Here is a 22,601-nt window from a genome sequence, read left to right on the forward strand (position 1 = left end):
TCAAACTGTTTTTCAAGGATGGTATATAAACTTCTGAACCACGTTCTGGGGCGGGCAATCACTGATTCTCCCCATGCACATTGTAAATTTGTCTGCCTTTTTTTCTATTAATCTACCTCATGTCTGATTTTTCAACAAACCTTCAGAGGGCATCAAATCAGTAAGGACATTCATTTAATTCAATATTTCACAGATGATATAATACCATGAAGTGATAAGGCACTATAAATGTTCCTAATTGCTCCTTGCCCCTTGGATCCTTCTGATCTTTAGGTTGCCTCCGCTAGTTTACTTACTGTGAAGCTACTCATTTAACAGCTCCTCCATTTTCCTTTACATGTGTATGTGGAATTATAAACAATGATATATCACACTTGTATATTTTATTTTGCTTAATACATAAGTTTGCATGTCAGTGTTTTGATTATGAGTACACTGATTTGAGTTTGCATAAATAACACCCAAAATTATAATAATTATAAAGCAAAAGTTACTTTACAAGCTGTTTAGCTTAAAGAATTTTACTTCTGGAACTCACGAACTCTGAAAAATATTACTTAGCTAGCTTTCATGATTAAATGGTGGTTCTTGGGAGAAACAGAAACAATGGAATAATTTTATTATCAACTTCAATGATCATAACAGCATATTTTATTTAAAAACTTATTTTAATTTCAAAAATCTTACAGGCCTTCTATGGAGCTGTATCATTTACTCTATATTGATGGTTGTAACAGAAACAATTATTGAAAATTTATACACATAAATAACACAGATGACATTTTAAAAGGGAACAAATGAATTAATTCATTGAAATCAGGATGGAGTCCTCAACATCAAATAATGATAAATTTTTTTAAACAATGTGATATTTATGATTTTTGTGATTGCTGTTTTATTCCAAGAAATACTAGTTGTATGTGATTGCAATTAAGACTTAAATCTAGGAAATAAAAATGTGTGAAGAGACTCAAAAATTAATGTATTTCAATGGACTGGAGATCCTGTAGAAATTCATTTTCATTAACATGTCTGTATGAGGAAAACAGTAGCTTATATAAGTTTAGGTGGAGAGGAATAGAAGGCCCTCTCTAGCTAGGAGGACTTGGTGATCTGAGAAGGAAAGGAGTGATCTTGGTGAAAGAAAGGAAGCAGGAAAAACTGACAGGAACAGGAGTATATGACCATGATATAATAAAAAACCTGACTTACAATGTCCTTCATTCGTACTGTTTTTAAATAACACGTTCTAAAGTAATCTCACACCCTAACCCCAACCCTTTCCCATCATTTATATAAACAGTCCATTATGACATGTATTCTTTGCCCAAGCCAACTTGAAGCTCCTTTTGGATAGAGACTTTATGTATCTGGATTAATATTGTATTCCCATTTAGGAGAGTGCCTGGCACACCACAGATGCTCAGAAAGATTCAATTGAACTCGAATAGGTAGGCCAAACACACACGGGGTCCTAAAATGTGCAGAAGGGTCAGATACCTAAATTTTGCTTCCATGGTCTTATGAAGTATAAACTAAAAGCCCAAGCAAGGAGCAAAGGTTAGTTTACCAATTTTATCTCTGGAACCCAGGTACACTGAAAAGTATTATTTAGCTAGCTTTCAGTCCTCTGTAATACAGAAAGTAAATATCTGACACTAGGTTCATTTGAAACACTCTTGCTCTGTCACACAAGCTGGACTGCAGTGGTGCAATCATAACTCATTGCAGCCTCGAACTCCTGGGCTCAAGTGATACTTCTGGTCTCAGCCTCCCAAGTAGCTAGGACTACAGGCTATGAGACGCCAGGCACGGTTAGTTATTTTACTTTTGTAAAGATCAGGCTGGCTTCGAACTCCAAGGCTCTAGCGGTCCTTCCGCCTCGGCTTCCCAAAGCGGTTCTGTTAGCGGATGGTGCCAAACAGTTCCAGGCTCTTGGTGCCCGGTAGAAATTGGACGACACACACACAGATAGCAAAGCAAAGCAGCAAAAGTTTAGTAAGCAGAGTATTACACTCTCGGGGACGGGAGAGAGCGGACTGACCTCTGCGAGGTGAGATCAGCGTCAGCTTGCTGTAGTTTGAGTCATTTTATGTGTGTGCGTGTGTGTGTGTTTTCTGTTCCCAGTGCTGCCTAATCTATAGCCAGCATCTGCCCAATCTATAGCCAGCATCTGCCCTTTTATTGATAGGTTTGTTGCTTACTTTGTCCTCTGTGGCTTGTGCCTCTATCTTATAATCTTAAATATATGCATGATATGTAGCCCATATGCATGAAACTTAAGTAGCTGATTATCATACGGGCTTTTGTTAAGGATACTTTTCCTCTCTAATACGCATGCCCATTTCTGAAGAGCTGCCTCTTAAACTGGTTTGTTCCAGATCTTGCCGGCCACGAGGTCCTTGCTCACATTATCTCTTTTGTTTCGGCTGCAAAAGGTTCACTGCTTGTTATCTCGCTTCTTGTTCACCCGCCCATCTACCTTACTTCTGCCCTTTGCTTTTACTTATTCTGCCCTCTAACTTTCAGCTCCCTTTGTTATTCTCTTGCCTCACTTTTCTTATTGTTTCAGCTGTATTGCAGGCGCGAGCTGCCGCGCCTAAATTTCTTGATATACCGTAAACATTTCAATGTCTACTTTCTATCTCAAAACAATGTGGTGTAAAAGCCGTTTGGTTTTGCTTCATCTCCATACAGCATTCCAGTGCCATTGCAAAATGACTCGACTATCGGATAGAACTGAACACAGCTCTACTTGGTGAAAAAGTAGGTGGCTCTGAAAAGAACCTTTTTGGTTTGGACCGAGGTATGAGTAATGAACTGCTCCAGACCCGCTACTTGCCCTTGGCCTTGTGGTGGCTCTCAGTTTTCTTAGGCAGCAGCACGGCCTGGATATTGGGCAGGACACCACCCTGGGCGATGGTCACTTTACCAAGCAGCTTGTTGAGCTCCTCGTCGTTGCGGATGGCCAGCTGCAAGTGGCGCGGGATGATGCGGGTCTTCTTGTTGTCGCGGGCCGCGTTGCCAGCCAGTTCCAGGATCTCGGCGGTTAGGTACTCCAGCACCGCCGCCAGGTACACCGGCGCTCCGGCACCGACCCGCTCAGCGTAGTTGCCCTTGCGGAGCAGTCGGTGCACTCGGCCCACTGGGAACTGAAGACCCGCCCTAGAAGAACGGGTCTTAGCCTTGGTGCGAGCTTTGCCGCCCTGCTTGCCACGTCCCGACATGACGTAAAAAATTCTATCAGTAGCGTTCCTGAGACTGACGTAACGCTAAAGCTCCGCTACTTATAGTCAACAGAGGCACGAAAACTAAGCTGTGCTATTGGCTAACATTACAGTTTCTCTTTAACCAATGGGATTGCGGTTTTGAAAAACACTTATTTTGATTGGACAAAGTTAATATACGTTTCCAGGACTCATCACTGGTTAAACGCACAACTTCATTCTCTACCCCACTTGCGTTAAAAAGCAGTGAATAAGCGGTAGGTTGACAGAGCTACCGTCTTTCTTCCTGTTTTTTTCCTCCAATTTTCCGGCAGTTACTCCCAGTCATGCCCGAGCCCTCAAAGTCCGCTCCTGCCCCGAAGAAAGGCTCCAAGAAGGCAGTGACAAAGGCCCAGAAGAAGGACGGCAAGAAGCGCAAGCGCAGCCGCAAGGAGAGCTACTCCGTGTACGTGTACAAGGTGCTGAAGCAGGTCCACCCCGACACCGGTATCTCGTCCAAGGCCATGGGCATCATGAACTCCTTCGTCAATGACATCTTCGAGCGCATCGCCGGCGAGGCTTCCCGCCTGGCGCATTACAACAAGCGCTCGACCATCACCTCCAGGGAGATCCAGACGGCCGTGCGCCTGCTGCTCCCCGGGGAGCTGGCCAAGCACGCGGTGTCGGAGGGCACCAAGGCCGTCACCAAGTACACCAGTTCCAAGTGAGCCCGCCCACCGCGGAACGTTCGGTCAGTCTCGGCCCACACCCCAAAGGCTCTTTTCAGAGCCACTCAGTCTTCCCAAAGAGAACTGGCACTCACTGTTCTTACAGCAGGTATTTCTTACTTGCTACAAAGACGATTTCCAAGATTCCTTTAGCCTTTTTAGAAACTAATTTTGGCTCAAGCCTCTAATCCCGGTTCGGGAAACCGAACCGGGTGGCTCACCTGAGGTTAGAAGTTCGAGACGAGCCTGGCCAACATGGTGAAACCCGTCTCTACTAAAAATACAAAAAAATAGCTGGGCGTGGTGGCGGACGCCTGTAATCCCAGCTACCCGGGAAGCTGAGGCAGGAGAATCGCTTGAACCTGGGAGATGGAGGTTGCAGTGAGCCGAGATCGGGCCATTGCACCCCAGCCTGGGCAGTAAGAGCGAAACTCTGTCTCAAAAAAGAAAGAAAAAGAAAAGAAATTAATTAGCACTGCAGTGTACTGCATGTTGCAGCAACGCTTGAGACAATTTTATATCTGAAGAAGGATGAGGTTTATCATCAGACAAACCTAGTAAAGGGAAAATTAAGTTCCTGTTGACCCCAAAGAAAACATAATACTTAAGTGTCAACTGGTAAAATATCCACAGTGCTTCCGGCGCTCTGTCCCTAAACTTCACGTGTACTTTAGTAATGAAGCAGTTGGCACACACAGAAACGTACAAATCGACTTGTTTGTTTTGAGAGTGGTGCTGTTTCTCCTCCCTTGTCCCCAGTTTGGATTTGCTAAATATTAAGATAGAAAGGCAGTTGAAAAAAGTTTGAACCCAGTTTACAGCACCGTACACGTCAGTCGGGCTGAGTTGATGTCAATGGCCAATCCCGACACTGCGAGGGCAGTTTGAAACTTGGCCACCGTTTTCTCTGGTGAGTGTTCTAGTTGGGAAAATTCTTGGCAGTGCAGGTTTTTTGGAGGAATCTTGCTGTTTTACTCATTCCCATAATTCTCTTGTGTGGAATTCCTATTTATGAACGTAGTTTCTATTCCCTACTTTTTCTGTTAGGGTCTGCTCCATGTTTTCTTATCTGTGTCACTTGCATTTACTGTATCTCTAGTAATTGGAAGAAATGTTAGAAAAAAAAAAATAGAGGAGGAGAAGGGCTGTTCTCCATTGTTTTCCCCCACCCCCAACTCAGGAAATCAAAATGAGTGTCTTCATTTTAAACACTTAGGAGTGGCATATTTAAAAGTATTTTGGTCTTTGCCAAGAATCAGTGTGGGAACTCTTCCACATCAAATTGTATTTGCTGAAGGTTTTTGATAATATTTTTTATCCAGTAAGTGTACTCCAGTGACCCAACCATTCGATTCCTAGCTGTTTACATGAGAGAATATTTTGCACACATGCAGCAGGAGACATATGAGAATGGAAAAAATGCCATTTTTAATAGATAAAAATACTAGAGGCAACTACATGTTCATGGTCAAAATAATGCATTTATTGAGGTACACACAGTACCTGGTTGAATTTTAGAAACGTAAGTCTCAGAAGGTTCATATATAATAACATTTTTTTAAAACTCAGAAGTAAAACCATGGCTGGGCATGGTGGCTCATGCCTGTAATCCTAGCACTTTGGGAGGCTTAGATGGGAGGTTTGCTTAAGCTCAGGAGTTCAAGACCAGCCTGGGCAGTATGGTGAGACCCTACCTCTTAAAATAAATAAATAAATAAATAAAATGAAAATAAAACCAAATTATACATTGTTGGAGTGTATATAGAAGCGCTTATACAGAATAAGTATACAGAAGTGCGTGATAATGAAAACTTTTAAGAGAGTTTTTAAAATACCTGGCACTGGCTATCTTAGTGATAAAGGCAAGACATGGGATGGGGAAAAACACAGAGGTAAATACAAGTTGTCGTCAATATTCCAGTTTTGGGTTAGATGTTTTATCATGGGTTTTGATATAATTTGATTTAAACTTTATTTTTATTTTTATTTTTTTGAGATGGAGTCTCACCGTGTCGCCCAGGCTGGAGTGCAATGGCGCAATCTCGGCTCACTACAACCCTCGCCTCCCAGGTTTAAGCGATTCTCCTGCCTCAGCCTCCCGAGTAGCTGGGTTTACAGGAGCCCGCCACCACACCCAGCTAATTTTTTGTATCTTTAGTAGAGATGGGGTTTCACCATGTTGGCCAGGCTGGTCTTGAACTCCTGACCTCATGATCCACCCTCCTCGGCCTCCCAAAGTGCTAGTATTACAGGCATGAGCCACCATGCCCAGCCTGATTTACACTTTAAATATATGTTACGTGTATTAAATTTATGTATCAAATACTATACTGGAAAATATAATAGGAAAAAACCCCCTGTGTAAAAACAAGTTACAAGCATCACATAGTTTGTCATAAAGGAAAACTTACAGGTGAGAAACTCAAACTTAATAGTGTTCCTGTAAATATTATTCATTTTCTAAATATTATTCATTCCTTCTCCTCTCTTAAGGAAGAGAAAAAGAAGATTCACAGAGAGCATTAAGAAGGCCCATGGATTCAGAAAGCTCAAGATTTGGCTAAAATTAAGAGTCAGCAACCAATCTCCAGGTACCCTTGCTTCTCAATCTGTAGACTAAAGACCCTAGACCAAAAATCCTGATTCCCAGGAAGTGCTTGGAGGATCTTGATGGTGCTTCATTACAGTTGGTTTCTTTACATTATTTGATGTATTGAATCTGCATTTGGCACAGAATTGATACAATTCAGACTTCATGAAATCCATTTAATTAAATGTTCTTTCTCCCTGCTTCTCCATCTGTCTAAATCCTAACTTATCCTCCAAAGTTCACACAAGTCTCACTCTCTGAAGCCCTCTCTATTAGAGCCTAGCTGAGCTCTGTCTTCCTTTAGCTCCTCTAGCTCTTATAATCTCTACTTAACTTCCCACAAAATCTTTGTAACATCTCTCTGGAGGCTGTGTGTGTGTATGTATATATGTATTTTGTATATATGTTATGTATGTGTATGTATGTATACTCCTCTCTCTGTTAGAACAGAGATGATACTTTTTGCATTTATGTATCTCCTCTCCTCCCACCATTTCACACCAAAATACTTGAGAACAGTAAATTCATCATACATTTGAGTTTTTTCATCACAACTTTTCATAGCACAGGTGCCTTTGAGCCTCTCCATTAATACAGATAATCAGCAGGAAATTCTGATATTGGTTTGTTTTATGGAATGGAGGAATCTGTAGTTAAAATCCAGAAGAGAAAGTGAGAAGGGGATTTGGAAGGATTAAGATACCTAAACACATTCTCCAGGCCAGAATAAAGAATAGTGAATTGACTCCTTATTAAACATACAGAGAATATAGATAGATGTCTATATTTCTGCATCTATATGTCTATATGAAGTTTGGGCCATCAGGGACTACTTGAATAACCTGGAATTGTCAGCAGGGAAGAAGATGTCTAGAAGAATATTGTGTGTGCGGTGGCTAAAATCTGTGTGGAGAATGGAGAGAAGCATTCAGAAAAAAATTGAACACTTCTTTACAAAGTTCACATATCAGGCCCATTACTCTCAGTGATTAAGAAGGTAAAATTTCTAAAACAGAGAGATAAAGAGAAATAAGGACTCAAAGATAGATCTTTTAAGTTATTTGCACCTGGTAGCCAAGCATGGTACCCTCTGTTGCTGAAACAATCCTGATTAATTTATGACATTGCTAATCAGCCTTGGGGAATTGATTAGAGCTAATCCAAACCAGGTTGTCATGTTAGTGCTTTACACTGGAACTTTTATATGGTAGCTTCAAGAAAGCACATGATTCATGTTTTGCCCCAAATAACTTTTTGTCTATGTCTCTCTCTCTCTCTCTCTCTCTATATATATATGTCTATATATGTCTGTATATATGTCTATATATATGTCTATATATATATATATATATTTTTTTTTTTTCTGAAGAACAATTTGTAGGGCAAAAAGGAACAGATTGGAACATAGAATTATATGAGAGAATCTGGTCCTAAAGGACTTTTTTTTTTTTTTTTTTTTTACAGCTATCTCTTGAAAAAACAACTATTTACCTGAATAAATGGTCTTTGGCCAGACTAGAAAAATTTATATTTTCCTCATTGGAAACAGAGCACTCCCTTCCATGGAGATTGCAAGAAACATACTGACAAAGCCTAATTCTTTTTCACTCATTTCTAGATTTCATGCAGTCTACCATTCTTCAGTTATGACGTAGTACTGGACATGCTCCTTTTTTATTTATTTTTATTTTATTTTATTTTTTTTGTTTATTTCATTACAGCAAACATTGCCTGATAAAGGGCATGTTAAATTAATGTGATCACAACTTATCTGAGGTCCATTTCCTATTATGTGATGTGGAAAACATGGTGTGAATTTAATCATCCATTCATTTCTAAACCATCTCAAATATCTGTTACTTCTGCAGATGGCCAATTTATTCATTTCCCAATTCCTTTTAACTTGTGTTTCAGAGCCTCTCCTTTTCTGATACTGTCACCAAATCATAAAGGTTGGGAGACTGCATGAGGTAAAGCAGATACGTGGTACTAAAAAACAGGAGAAAATTTTTCCATACTGGAATAATGATAAAAATGTCTGTCCAGGTGCGCCGGCTCATGCCTGTAATCCCAGCACTGTGGGAGGCTGAGGTGGGTGGATCACCTGAGGTCAGGGGTTCAAGACCAGCCTGGCCAACATGGTGAAACCCCATCTCTACAAAAAATACAAAAATTAGCCAGGCATGGTAGTGTGCACCTGTAATCCCAGCTACTCGGGAGGCTGAGGCAGGAGAATTGCTTGAACCCGGGAGGTGGAGGTTGCAGTGAGCCAAGATTGCGCCATTGCACTCCAGCCTGGGTGACAGAGCAAGATTCCATCTAGGAAGGAAAAAAAAATTTCTATCAATTTCCAAAGTTGAACACGCACATAAGTATCTCTAGGGGGTTGGTAAATGTGAGTGATGAAACTTAACAAGGTTTTATTGAGGGTCAGAAAATGGAAAGAACAATGGGGATAGACTGTGAGAACAAATAACCTCATCCCCTGACAGTAAGAATTCCCACTGATATAAGGAAAAATAAAAGAAGTGCCTCAGCCATAGTTCTGTAATTATACTAGAGAAAAGGAATTATTTTTGATGGAGAAATTAAGAAAAGCTGTAAGAAAACACTGGGATTCTAAGCATATTAATTTGGGAAGAGCCTTAAAATCCCAAGGCACAAGGGCAGCAACTCAGGCTTTGAAATCATATAGTCAGGTCCTGGTGCAACCATTTGGAGTAGCAGTGAGGGTTGTGACCTGTATTTATCGACCCTCTGTGAGGTTGGTGCTTGTGTAGCTCATTAAACAGGGCTTACAAATGAGAATATATAAAAAGCAGTGGTTCTCACACCTGTCAGGCCTAGGCTCCCTTTTTATGTCTAATATTTTTATGGTCCTTTTTACAGCCTGTAATTAAATTCTTAGGTAATACTATTTAACTTAATTTTTCAAAAATTGCTAAAGCAACTTAATATGATTTAAAAGCTAAATAAGGGATGGTATTTTAATAATAAAGATGATACTTTCAACCTATAAATGCTTGGGCCCTATACTAGAAAACAAAATGAAGTAGTTGGATGTTCCAGCTCTGTATGGGACTATCCTGAATGCAACAAGGACCAAACCAACTGACTCAGGTAACTCAAATACCACAAGGGACATTACTCTCAGTAATGTGATTTTTTTCTTTTTGAAAAGGCCAGTAATGCTGAGTGACATTTGAACACAATAAAATACAGTCTTCTCTTAATTTGTAAAGTGATTGCCTTCTTGGAAAGTGCACATTAAAGTATGCACACACACAGACATTTCATGCTTATGTGTAAAAGGAATTCTGTTTTAGCCTCAAATAATCAGGTTTTTCACCTTCAGATTGATTTTGAGATACCTGGAAGTCATGCATGAATTGAGGCTTCTTCACAGGATATCTAGCATCCCTGGTCCTTCCCTAAATGTCAGTAGTGTGCCCTTTCCCAATCACCAGGACAGCAAAAAAGAAAAAAAACAAAGCCAGCAACAACAACAATAAAAACCCAACTTATTTAATTTCCAGAATGCTCCGTAAGAACCAGTACTGCTCTACGAGAACCATGACATTAATTACTTTCATTGCAGAAACTACATAGAGGACATGTCAAAGCTGAGAGTGGCTGGAGGGCTTCTAATAATGCCAGAATGTCCTCAGAAATAGTCTGCAGTGCTGATAATCAGTTGCAGAAGAAAAATACTTGAGGCATCTGCCCTAGGTAGGCCAATTTGTCCATGCACCTGGTTGGCTATCTCTAAACTTCTTTTCTTCCCTCTAGAGGTTACCTGTGGACATGTGAATAAGCAGAGGGTCTTATTACCGAGAAGAGGTGGACAGCCTGTGATGGCAAAGGGTCATTAACTCAGAAGTCCTCCCCATTTGCTATTGCTCAGGCCAGTTTATTAAAGTTCTGCTTCTGTAGGTATAGCACTCCATTGGCTTTGAACTAAAGCAGCAGCCATCAGATTCACATTCAGCTTTGGTCTGATAAACAAAAAAGCAGAGAAGGATATTGAAATGTAAGTAGTTGGCCACTTCTGTGGGGTCCACTGTGATACTGGAGCTCCTGTATACATCCTAGACCTTAAGAACACATGGAAACTCAGCTCTTCTAAAAATGTAATACAGAACCATGCTGATCCCAAAGAAGGAATGAGTTCCCCGCAGCCCCCTTCTCGGTGGGGCTTTGCAACAGGTACCTCACTGCAGATGTCTCAATAGCTTCTCTCGTCTGGCTACCAGCAATACCTCTTAAACAGATATGTCTTCACCTTATTAAATCAGTCAGAGAGATGTTGACGAATTCCCCTTCTTGGAACTTTATTGTTAGATGTGGAGCAAGAACATATTCTGGGAAAGATAAGGCATATTGCAACTGCTTATTCTGAGACAGATTCTCCAAATCTCAGAATTTGCTTTCTAGTCTTGTGTCCTTTTTACTGACATGTTGTGCCAGACTAGAAGGAAAGGAATGAAAATAAATGTGGGTTTGGGGGAAGGGGAGGCATGGAGGAAGGCCTACGTAGGCCAATTTGTCCATGCGCCTGGTTGGGTATTTCTAGACTTCTTTTCTTCCCTCGAGAGCTGTGGGCATGTGAATAAGCAGAGGGTCTTAATGCTGAGAAGAGGTAGACAGCCTGTGATGGCAAAGGGTCATTATCTCGGAAGTCCTCCACATTGATTATCATTGAATGTGTCCTTGGAGAAACAGTCAATACAAAAGAACATGGTCACTGTCCTAAAGGACATACATCCTAAAGGACAACTAAAGAAGTCTTAATGATATATACAATTTATATATCAGGATTTAGTGTGGTGTGTCCTAAGTCAGAGAGATGGGACAGAATGGGCAAATTCTTCAACAAAACAGATACCATCTTCCAGGGCTCAAGAAACACAATGCCCAGGCTGATTAGTTTAGATTTACTTGTGTGGAAAGGAAAGCATTGTTTTGAAAAGTGTCTTTGCTGGGCGCGGTGGCTCACCCCTGTAATCCCAATGCTTTGGGAGGCCGAGGCGGGCGGATCACGAGGTCAGGAGATCGAGACCATCCTGACTAACACAGTGAAACCCTGTCTCTACTAAAAATACAAAAAATTAGCCAGGTATGGTGGTGGGTGCCTGTAGTCCCAGCTACTCGGGAAGCTGAGGCAGGAGAATGGCGTGAACCCGGGAGGCGGAACTTGCAGTGAGCCGAGATTGTGCCACTGCACTCCAGCCTGGGCAACAGAGCGAGATTCGTCTCAAAAAAAAAAAAAAAGCAAAAAAGAAAAGAAAAGAAAAGTGTTTTTAACAAGAAAAAAAAGTGACATTTGGAGGTTTTAATTGGGCAGAAATGAACAGAGTAATAAGACTAGGAAAGAAGACTCCTTTGGCAGTAATCTAGGGATAAGTAATCCAAACTGGGAGCCCTTTACTTTCCATTGCCAGTGCTGACCTACTCTGCACCCACCTCCTCTCTCCTGGTTATTACATAGCTTCTACCTGGTGTACCTTCTCCTATCTCTGTGCCTCTCCAGTCTGTGCTCCCCTCAGCATCCTGATAGCCTTCTAAAAGTTTCGGTCAGATCACCTGCTCCTTGACTCAGAAACTTCCAAAGCCCTTACCTTGCCCTATGAAGTTTTGCATACTCTGGCCCCAGTGATGTATTTGGCCTCATCTCCTAGGGCTGTCTTATTTGTTTCCTCTACTCTAGCTACCCTGGCCCCGTTGGTGTTCCTCAAACTGCTGAGCATTGTGTCCCTGTGAGCCCCTCTATGTTATTTTACCTCTGACTGGAACACACCTCCATCATTTTTCCCTCACTTCCTGCAAGTTGCTGTCTAAAGGTGACTGTTCCACATTTTTGTTATGATAGAGGGTCCTTATTGGTACCATGTGAGAAATTACCTTGATGCCCTGGTAGGCTCCAAGTATAGTCCCATGCAAGCTCTCCCAGAGGACACAGCACAAATAGGTTTGCAGACTATGCAGTGAAATGCTCAAATCACAGCTTCATTAAAAAACATAGCAAGCAGCAAGGGGAAAAAGAAGAGCAAGTTAATGGTTTAGTGTGTAAGTGAATTGGAAGAACCACACTATCTGAATCAAGTGTGAGCAGTTTCCGTATATCTGATCTCTTTTACATCGCTCAATCAGCCTGTAGGATAGACACAGAGATATATATGCCTGGACCCAACCAATTAGTTGGTTGAATAGCCATGGATTTTATTTTTGTTCCTAAAGTAGAGAACTTATGGTGTCTCCAATGTGTGGCTGACTCAAGGCCTCATGAATAATGAGTCAGTGCTTCGATGTCTCATATATCTGTGAATTCTGAATGTGTGGCTCCTTTTGTATATTTTGTGCATCAGGAAAATTTAGGTATCTTTTGACCCTTCCATCCCTTATATCTATATTTAAAAACATACGCTCTGTTTACTAACTGCTTATGTCTACTTAAAACATCTTAAGCATTTTTGCCTACATTTTACTAACTAAAAGCATATTTATCTTTTATAATAGAATTGCTCATTTACAAAAGTAAATATGTGTTACAATCCATATCATTTATTGGTGTATCCCTGACATATAGTAGGCACTCAATACATATATGGAATGAGAGAATTGTGCTTTCTCTCTCCCTTTTCGCCTTCCCCTCCTCCTGCTTTTTCTCCTACTCTCACACTGTCTCTCTCTCTCTCTCTCTCTCACACACACACACACACACACACACATTGGACAGGAATCCCAGAGATCTGGGTTCTGGTGTGACAGCATGTTTTTCACAAATACTTCTTGGTTTCCATTCCTTCAAATGTAAATAAAGGTAGGGTTTAGTAAGATGATCTTTGAGTTTCCTTCCAGGATTCAGAGTTTCATCAATAATTTCTTTATTCCTTTGCTCTACAAGGTTTCTTTGTGCTTTGGCTTTAATGTAGCCTATCAAACACATTTCAACAAAATCAAAAGCCTTTTGTTTTGCCCATCACCATTGCTAGGAGGATCACTGCCAAGATCCCAAAGTAGAGGAAATTTTTCCTATAGAACATAATTGAATTTTGTATTAAGCAAGCTAAAACCAGAGAAAGATTAGATTTTAAAACCTTTAAAAGTGAAGCTAGGAGAGGTGCCTCACGTCTATAGTCCCAGCTACTTGGGAGGCTGGAGTAGGAAGATAGTTTGAGCCCAGAAGTTCAAGGCTGCAGTAAGCTAGGATGGCCCCACTGCATTTCAGCCTGGGTGACTACCTGGACCACATTACTTAAAAAAACAAAACAAAACAAAACAAAATGTACACAATCTTTAAAAGTGATATGAAATCAAAACAATAACAGATTTATAGGTAAGTCTATGGAAGTTTCCAGAGCTGTCTTTTTAATTACCAGAAAAACTAGAATAACATTCTTATGAAAGGATTAAACAGCAATTGAATAACATTATGGATTGCCATCATTGTAAAAAACAAGAATTAAAAGGCAATATAGGCTAGACACAGTGGCTCACACCTGTAATCACAGCACTTTGGGAGGCCAAGGCAGGCGGATCACCTGAGGTCGGGAGTTCGAGACCAGCTTGACCAACATGGAGAAACCCCCATCTCTACTAAAAATACAAAATTAGCCAGGTGTGGTGGCGCATACCTGTAACCCCAGCTACTCGGGAGGCTGAGGCAGGAGAATCACTTGAACCCGGGAGGCAGAGGTTGCAGTGAGCTGAGATCGCGCCATTGCACTCCAGCCTGGGCCACAAGAGCAAAACTCTGTCTTAAAAAAAAAAAGGGGGGGGGCAATATATAGTTGTTTATGTATTTCTTATCTATTTAGCTACTAAACTTCTGAAAAACATCCTGTTACTCAAGAACAAAAAAATACACTATTTGACCAATTAACCACTTACTGCAGTATTTCCCTTTTGTTCAAATTGCATATGAAGGTACATATTGGTGACCTAATTTGTTTAATTTGCAATATTCCCAAGATAAAAACTAGTGGTTGCCCATTAAAAGTCTTTCAGGCTGTGGTCTTGAGATATGGAAAGGAGAGACACTTTGAATTTTTGCTTAAAGCCTCGCATTCAAAGCTAAATAGGTATGGACTATATCTTTCTGGAAGCCATATTATATTAGACACTACTTTACAAATAATAATTTTAGTTTAATATGTTATACTAAAACATAGATACAAACTATTTCCCAGAGGATTTCTTCAGATGCTTAGAATGAAGAAAAGTATCCATTAATATATTAAGGGATTTTTTTGTGTGTGTTTTTATTTCTTAAGGCTATGTTTTATATCATGTTTGCTTTAATAGTAGAATTAATACAGAATATAAAACTGAGAGTATAGACATGGCCTATTCATGCAGAAATTCAAGTTTTACATAGGACTAGGATGTCCAGTAATTATAACTTCTAAAGTCTCTGCACTTTTCAAAGAAAAAAAACCTGTAAATTTACATCTCAATTACCTGAATTAATATTAGAAGTTTGTGCATGTGAAGTGAATATATATGTGGAGTTGCACCTAAAATACATTATAGCCCAAGTATACTAGTATCGTTTACTAGTTGGTTCTTGTGAAATGGTGTTTCAAGAATATTGAACTATATAAATAATTGCACTAAAATTTTGGAGATAGCATTGTAAATATTACACTGGACTTTAAAAAATAATTCTAGATATTAATTTTAATGCTTTGTAGCTTGATCATAATTTAATTACTTTTTCCAGCATTTTAAATCGACACCTTGAAAATAAGCTGTAGATTATCAAGAAATTCTGTGTATATTAAGGTATTTATATGTGGCCACATTATTGTATGCTCATGAAGCTCATCTCAGCAGCGAGGTGGAGAATACAGATAGGTCCAATCTTTTGATGGTTTAGCTACATATTCCGTGAGCCAAATGACACACTTTACACATACATACACTCAATATATTATTCATATTATATTTAACGGAGTTAATGGAATAATAATAAACTGAACATCAATGATACCTTTGTAATTTTGTTGTTCTCTTGGAGTAAGAGTGTTAGAAAATTAAAATTCCATTTCATTTTCTTTTCAAACAACTGCTATACACATAATAAAAACTGGGAGGCATCATTTAGAATTATAAAGTACAAAAAAAAACCATGGTAACTATATGCATTTATTAGCTGTGGAGTATATTAGTTGTCCTAAAAGCTCAATGTAGAATGTTAAAGTCACTACTGTGACTTTAATAATACGTGGATAAAAGTCCATTGTGTGCGTTCTAAAATTTTAAATAATATTGTTCTTTAAACACGTTATTTAAATTAACAACCCACAATATAGTAAATTAATCTTGGTAAGGGAATTTTTTTTTATGACAGAGAAGAATGAAGCTTTTTGATCGTGAAGAAAAGTGAGTTAGATTTAAAAAGGAAAACTTTTTAGGAAGGATAAAGGACATTCAGTGAAAGGAGTAACATGCACTCATCCTCTAAAAACAGTGTTCTTTGATATGTGAGAGAGGAGGAAATAAAAGAAAAAAATGTCAGTGTTTTAAATCTGTCACTAAATATCATCTAAAAGTCCCATAAGTCAACCAGGTGCATCAGTGCACACAGAAAACAATGTAACGTAAACCGTAGTGTAGATATTTTTAGTTTCTAGTCAAGAACCCAACGTTCTTGAAGAGGATCCAATTACAAGTTTTGGGGAATAGGACATCCTAATGAGTGTAGGACATCATGCTGACGGAAGGTGAGGATAATCTCAGATGTCTGGAGAAGCAATAAAAAGTAAGTTAGGGCAGGAGAGAGGCAAGAAAGCCTGAAAGAATCCCCACTAATAATTAGTATGGCTAACTTGAGAATTTTAGTTAAACAGAACACTTACAGTTGTCAATTGGAATAGATTCAGCATGTAAAATGCCAGCAATCCATGATGATAATCAATTGGAACAAACAGTATGATGAGCTGAATAAGAAGCTTACACTGTGGTCTAGGATTTGTCTTCTCCTAGGTCATTGTGCCCTACATCTCTGAGATGAGCATCATGCTCTCCAGGAGGGTCCCATCCTTCCATTTGTAAGGTTCTATTGTATTTACCTTGGGGAAAACTCCACCTCCCACCAAGCTGTAGAACAAGGTTCAAAAGAGAGCTCCCTGGAAAACTCCTTGGTGCTTTGTTCACTGAAATGTTATGTTAGGAGAGCATATTTCATCTTAGTGGCTGTCATTGCTGGGAATCCAAACTCTAATTCCCAAGGCATTCTCAAATTATCATCTGCATCAGCTTCTGCCATAGCCATCCCCACCAGTGTCACCAACAATATTGTTACTAAGAAAATAATTTTCGAGGCCGGGCGCGGTGGCTCACGCCTGTAATCCCAGCACTTTGGGAGGCCGAGGCGGGCGGATCACGAGGTCAGGAGATCGAGACCATCCTGGCTAACACGGTGAAACCCCGTCTCTACTAAAAATACAAAAAATTAGCCGGGCGTGGTAGCGGGCGCCTGTAGTCCCAGCTACTCGGGAGGCTGAGGCAGGAGAATGGCGTGAACCCGGGAGGCGGAGCTTGCAGTGAGCCGAGATCGCGCCACTGCACTCCAGCCTGGGCGACAGAGCGAGACTCCGTCTCAAAAAAAAAAAAAAAAAAAAAAAAAAAGAAAATAATTTTCAAAAAATGTTTGCTTTTTTTTTGTCCTAAGGACAGTGATTTCTATAATGGCAACAATTGCAGTTATTTTCAAAATGTGGTCTGGGGACCCCTGAGGCCCTTGTAGTGGGTCTGTGGGCTAATATTATTTCATACTAATTCTGACACTAATTTTTCTTTTTCATTATTATTTTCAGATGACATTTATATTGCAAGAGATTGAATGCAAAAAGAAGAATTCAGCTTTCTTTTATTAAACAAGACATTAGAGAGATTTGCAAAATTGTAAAACAATGTCACTCTTTTTATTTTAAAAATAGCTATTTTTCATAAAATATGTATGCTAACATAAAATGGGTTTATTACTGTTATTTTTAAATGAATTAACCAAATTTTTTTGTTTTACTATATAATAGGGTAAATGTCAATAGTTATAACCTACAGAAACACAAATTCTTTGGATTGCAAAGCTCCACCACCTAATATGCTATAGATCAAGGTTCAAAAGAGAGCTCCCTGGAAAACTCCTTGGTGTTTTGTTCACTGAAATATTATTTAAGGAGAACATATTTTATTTTAATGACTGTCATTGCTGGCATCCGAACTCTAATTCCCAAGGCATCCTCAAATTATCATCTGCATCACTTCATTACTTTTTAAGAGTGTAAGTGGGTCATGAGACCAGAAGGTTCAAGAACTGCTGCCTTAGGGTATATACCACACTAGTAATGTTCATTTGTGTTCAAATGACTATTTTTCAAAGTATTTGGAGTATCCCTTCCTGCACACTTATGTTATGATCTAGATATACAGATCCATTTACTTCGTTTTGCTGTTGATGTCTAGGATTGGACTTTTTAATGTTTGGTTCTACCATTACATAAAATATTTTTACATAGTCCCAAGGTCAAATCAAATTATATCCAAAGAAATCTTTCTCCTTCATGCTAATAGCCTCTCTTGCCTTAAAGTAATAATTTTAAAGGTTATGATATATCCTTCTGTTGTTTATTATAAGCATATATGTATGTATTCTTAGGGAATATTAACTTCATTTTGCTGTTGATGTCTAGGGATTGGACTTTTTAATATTTGTTTCTACCGTTACATAAAATATTTTTACATAGTCCCAAGGTCAAATCAAATTATATCCAAAGAAATCTTTCTCCTTCATCCTAATAGCCTCTCTTACCTTAGAGTAATAATTTTAAATGTTATGATATATCCTTCTGTTGTTTATTATAAGCATATATATATGTATTCTAGGGAAGATTAACTCGTATCACAGGAGAGGAGACTGGAAGTTGATACTATACAAGATAAACTTTGTCACAGACAGTCACCTGTTCTTTGGAGGGCCCATTCATCTTTCCCAAAAATAATTTCCTCTCCCCTACATTGCCTACATCCCCCTTCCTGTCTTCCCTATGAAGACAGTATATAAGCTTCTAGATCTCACTGGGCTTGGGGGGCATTCACTTATTTTTCATGTGATACCTCCATGCACAAAATAAAAATTTTTTTTTTTTTCGAGACGGAGTCTTGCCGCGTCTACCAGGCTGGAGTGCAGTGGCGCGATCTCGGATCACTGCAAGCTCCGCCTCCCGGGTTCAGGCCATTCTCCTGCCCCAGCCTCCTGAGTAGCTGGGACTACAGGCGCCCGCCACCATGCCGGGCTAATTTTTTTGTGTTTTCAGTACCGATGGGGTTTCACTGTGTTAGCTAGGATGGTCTCGATCTCCTGACCTCGTGATCCGCCCGCCTTGGCCTCCCAAAGTGCTGGGATTACAGGCGTGAGCCACCACGCCCGGCCACAAAATAAATTTTTATATCTTTCTCTTATTAATCTGCCTGCTGTCAATTTATTTCATACACTTAATTATCAAACCCTCAGAGGGCAGAGGGAGTCTTCCCTCCCCTACAGTTCCAATCAGATTGTTTTCTAGTTAGCATGAGGGTTGATCGAAGATGTCTGGTCTACCATTACTGAAAATAATTACTAAAAATAGAATCAATAGTATAGTATTTGTTAACATGTTTTAAAAATATCAATAACTAAATTATCGTAGGGCTTCCAATTCTTAAAATCTTCAAAATGCAGTTGTATAAAATGATATAGATCAGTGCCGTCATACTCTCTGGTCCAGGGATGGGTTTCCCATATAAATAATTCAAATTCTCACTAACGATGTTTAAGTTAGGATATTAGTTGCCATGTTGGTTCAGTTATGTATCACCACCAAAGAAGTGAGTTGCTAAATTAAATATAAATAAATACTTAGCCATAGAACTAGAGGAAGAGATTAAACAATGTATTGTTGGATCAAGAAATCATGTTTCAAAATTTAAACAAATCAATGACTTTTATAGTTCAAGTGTCTGTGAAGTCCAAAATAAAAATACAGACATTAATTGCACTACCTTATTGGTAGAAGAAATAGCAAGTACCTTAAAAAGTGCATGTCATATTGGAATCAAATCTCTTGAAGGCTAGGCTAGTGGTAAAAGAAATAGTAGGTACCTTAGAAACTACATGTCATATTTGAATCAAATCTCTTGAAGGCTAGGCAATTCATCTTGACTATATTTTTGTCACCAAAGAGCTTAATATTGAACCATCAAAATATATTCACTTTACCATCTGGGACATTTTAATCAAACCTCTCATCTGTTCAATCACATCTTTCACTTCAGAAAGAACTTTCACTTCTGCCTTGTTTTTCAGAACTATCTATAGCCACCACTTTTCACATTAAGATGATCCTTCTCAAGCCATCAGAGAACTAAGTGACATCTGCAATGAAATGGCTTCACCGCTTCTGTCCTCGGGTAATTCTGCAATCTATTTTTGCTGGATCCAATCCCTGAAGACCATCCTGCCTTTCTAAGGGATGCTTCTCTCTTTCAGCTACCTTCATGTCTTTTAATGCAATTGTTGCTTCTTTCTGTCCTGGTGTTGTACTTTGGCAGTGGTCACACCCATGGAGCACAGACTTCTACAAGGCACAAGGCATGACTTTGATTTTTCTGTTGTAATTTGATGGAATTGGCCAGGCGTGGTGGCTCACGCCTGTAATCCCAGCACTTTGGGAAGCCAAGGCAGGCGGATCACCTGAGGTCAGGAGTTGGAGACTAGACTGGCCAACATGGCAAAACCCTGTCTCTACTAAAAATACAAAAATTAGCCAGGCATGGTGGCGGGCGCCTGTAATCCCAGCTATTCGGGAGGCTGAGGCAGGAGAATCGCTTGAACCAGGGGGTGGAGGTTGCAATGAGCCGAGATCGTGCCATAGCACTCCAGCCTGGGTGGCAGAATGAGACTCTGTCTCAAAAAAAAAAATAATAATAATAATAATTGATGGAATTAAGAAATATTGAAAAATATATACCATTCACTGTGAGAAAAAAGTTCAACTCCTCAAACTGGGAATCTCAGTCCATTTTATGTATGAAGGTGATGGCCTGCACTAACCTTTTGAGGCTGCTATCATCCTATGCCTATTTTATGGGTGAAAAAATTGATTGACAGAGAAAGGGAGCATTTTCAGTATATCACCTAGAGAATCAGTGACAGGGTCAGTCTATGAATCTTGTGGTGGTGGGTGGACTTCACTGTAGAAAGGATAGATTCCATGATCTTTTGTACCATCAAATAAAATACTTACAAACAAATGAGAATTAGCCATTTGTATTTGTTTTGTTTTAATAGTGCAAATAAGATGTCATTCTAGACCTAAAAAAATGTTTTTCTCCCTTTTGTTTCCAAATTTTAGGATAAAAGGCAAATAAAAATCTGTTCTTAGAGAACACTGGACAAATTCTCTTTGTGAGGGAGGATCAAGCAATTTCACCATATCATCATCACACAATAACTTTTGCCTTTCCTGTGGGAAACAAGCATGTATAGCAGTCTGCCTATTGAGTATTGTACTGAAATTAAGACACATTAAAATCTGTATGAAACTTTTTCAAAAGAGACTATTGAAAAATTGCAACTTATAGGTCACATAATGCCTGCAGACGCCCTCTATGTCATTTGTCTAAAATGTCTGCAATGTCTTGCAGCTGACCATTATTGCTGTCTTGAAAGCAGTGATGAAGTAACATGAAGTAACTTTAGATAGGGAATTATGAGCACTCTCTGTCTAAAGTAGTAGCCCCAGTAGAAAGAACCCCTTTGCTCACCCTCCTGGAGGGTGGGCAGGTTAGATCTACCCAAGTAAAGAGCTGAAAAATCTCATTGTGGAAAAGACATAAATGTTTAATTATTTGCAATAAATTTTTTTAAAATGTAGCAGTTTAAACATTAACATATCCTCATTCTTAGTTTTTGTTTTGTTTTGTTTTTGTCTGCCTTATTGCTTACTATCAAATAACCAAACTTAGGCCTAGCCCAAAGAAGGGAGTCACCCATCTCTGACTCTTGTGGACTGTTGTCCATGTAGGAAGGCAGTTATTAAGGGCTAAATTGTGTGCCTCCCCAACCTCAATAAATGAATCCCCAGTACCTCAGAATGTAGCCGTAATTGTTGATAGAGTCTTTTTTTTTTTTTTTTTTGAGACGGAGTCTCACTTTGTCGCCCAGGCTGGAGTGCAGTGGCGCAATCTCGGCTCACTGCAAGCTCCGCCTCCTGGGTTCACGCCATTCTCCTGCCTCAGCCTCCCGAGTAGCTTGGACTACAGGCGCCCGCCACCATGCCCGGCTAATTTTTTGTATTTTTAGTAGAGACGGGGTTTCATCGTGTTAGCCAGGATGGTCTCAATCTCCCGACTTCGTGATCCACCCGCCTCGGCCTCCCAAAGTGTTGGGATTACAGGCGTGAGCCACCGCGTGTTGATAGAGTCTTTAAAGAGGCAATTAAATGAAAACGAGGTAATTAGAGTAGGCCCTAATCCAGTATGACTGGTTTCCTTTTAAGAAGAGGAAATTTGGGGCCAGGCATGGTGGGTCAGGCCTATAATCCCAATACTCTGGAATGGTGAGGTGGGAGGATAGCTTGAGACCAGGAGTTCAAGACTCCGTCTCTTAAAAAAAATTTAAAAACTACAAAATAAGAAGAGGAAATTTGAACACAGACATGCACAGAGGAAATATGACCTGGAGACACAGGGAGAAGATGCCATCTACAAGCTAAGGAGAGAGAGAAGAAAGGAGGAGGAGTAGGAAAAGGAGGAGAAGAAGAAGAAGAGGAGAAGAAGGAAGGAGAAGGAGAAGAAGAAGAAGAAACCAACACTGCTATGTCTCAAAAAACAAAGAAACCAACACTTTGATCTCAGACTTCCAGCCTCCAGAACTGTGAAAAAATTAATTTCTGTTGTTTAAGCCACCCACTCTGTGGTACCTTGTTATGGCAGTCCTAGCAAACTAATACAGCAGTCAATACATTAATACAATATAATGCTACATGTCCAATCCTTTGTCTCCTTATCTGTAGATCATAGATACCACTAGCA

At 39.7% G+C, this 22,601-nt stretch overlaps 2 protein-coding genes across 3 annotated transcripts; one reads left to right on the forward strand and one right to left on the reverse strand.

The window, feature by feature from the left end:
• Positions 1 to 635: 635 nt before the first annotated feature.
• Positions 636 to 3,227, reverse strand: H2AC15 (H2A clustered histone 15). Its single transcript, XM_054686649.2, has one exon. The coding sequence runs from the start codon at positions 3,225 to 3,227 to the stop codon at positions 2,835 to 2,837; it is 393 nt and encodes a 130-aa protein (XP_054542624.1). The 3' UTR covers positions 636 to 2,834.
• Positions 2,698 to 20,825, forward strand: H2BC15 (H2B clustered histone 15). Of its 2 annotated transcripts, none has more exons than XM_063812259.1 (3): positions 2,698 to 3,957; positions 6,428 to 6,525; positions 19,873 to 20,825. In XM_063812259.1, the coding sequence occupies exon 1, from the start codon at positions 3,554 to 3,556 to the stop codon at positions 3,932 to 3,934; it is 381 nt and encodes a 126-aa protein (XP_063668329.1). In that variant the 5' UTR covers positions 2,698 to 3,553; the 3' UTR covers positions 3,935 to 3,957; positions 6,428 to 6,525; positions 19,873 to 20,825. The 2 variants fall into 2 exon arrangements, with proteins under 2 accessions (XP_063668329.1, XP_016810557.1); XM_016955068.3 differs by having other exon boundaries at positions 3,554 to 4,844.
• The last annotated feature ends 1,776 nt before the right edge of the window (positions 20,826 to 22,601 follow it).

This window comes from Pan troglodytes, chromosome 5 (assembly GCF_028858775.2).
Source record: "Pan troglodytes isolate AG18354 chromosome 5, NHGRI_mPanTro3-v2.0_pri, whole genome shotgun sequence".
In the NCBI taxonomy this organism is placed as follows: domain Eukaryota; kingdom Metazoa; phylum Chordata; class Mammalia; order Primates; family Hominidae; genus Pan; species Pan troglodytes.

What these genes read in the sequence shown, in the direction of transcription:
- H2AC15 (XM_054686649.2), bottom strand. Translation starts at nt 3,227, where the DNA reads ATGTCGGGACGTGGCAAGCAGGGCGGCAAAGCTCGCACCAAGGCTAAG.
- H2BC15 (XM_063812259.1), top strand. Translation starts at nt 3,554, where the DNA reads ATGCCCGAGCCCTCAAAGTCCGCTCCTGCCCCGAAGAAAGGCTCCAAG.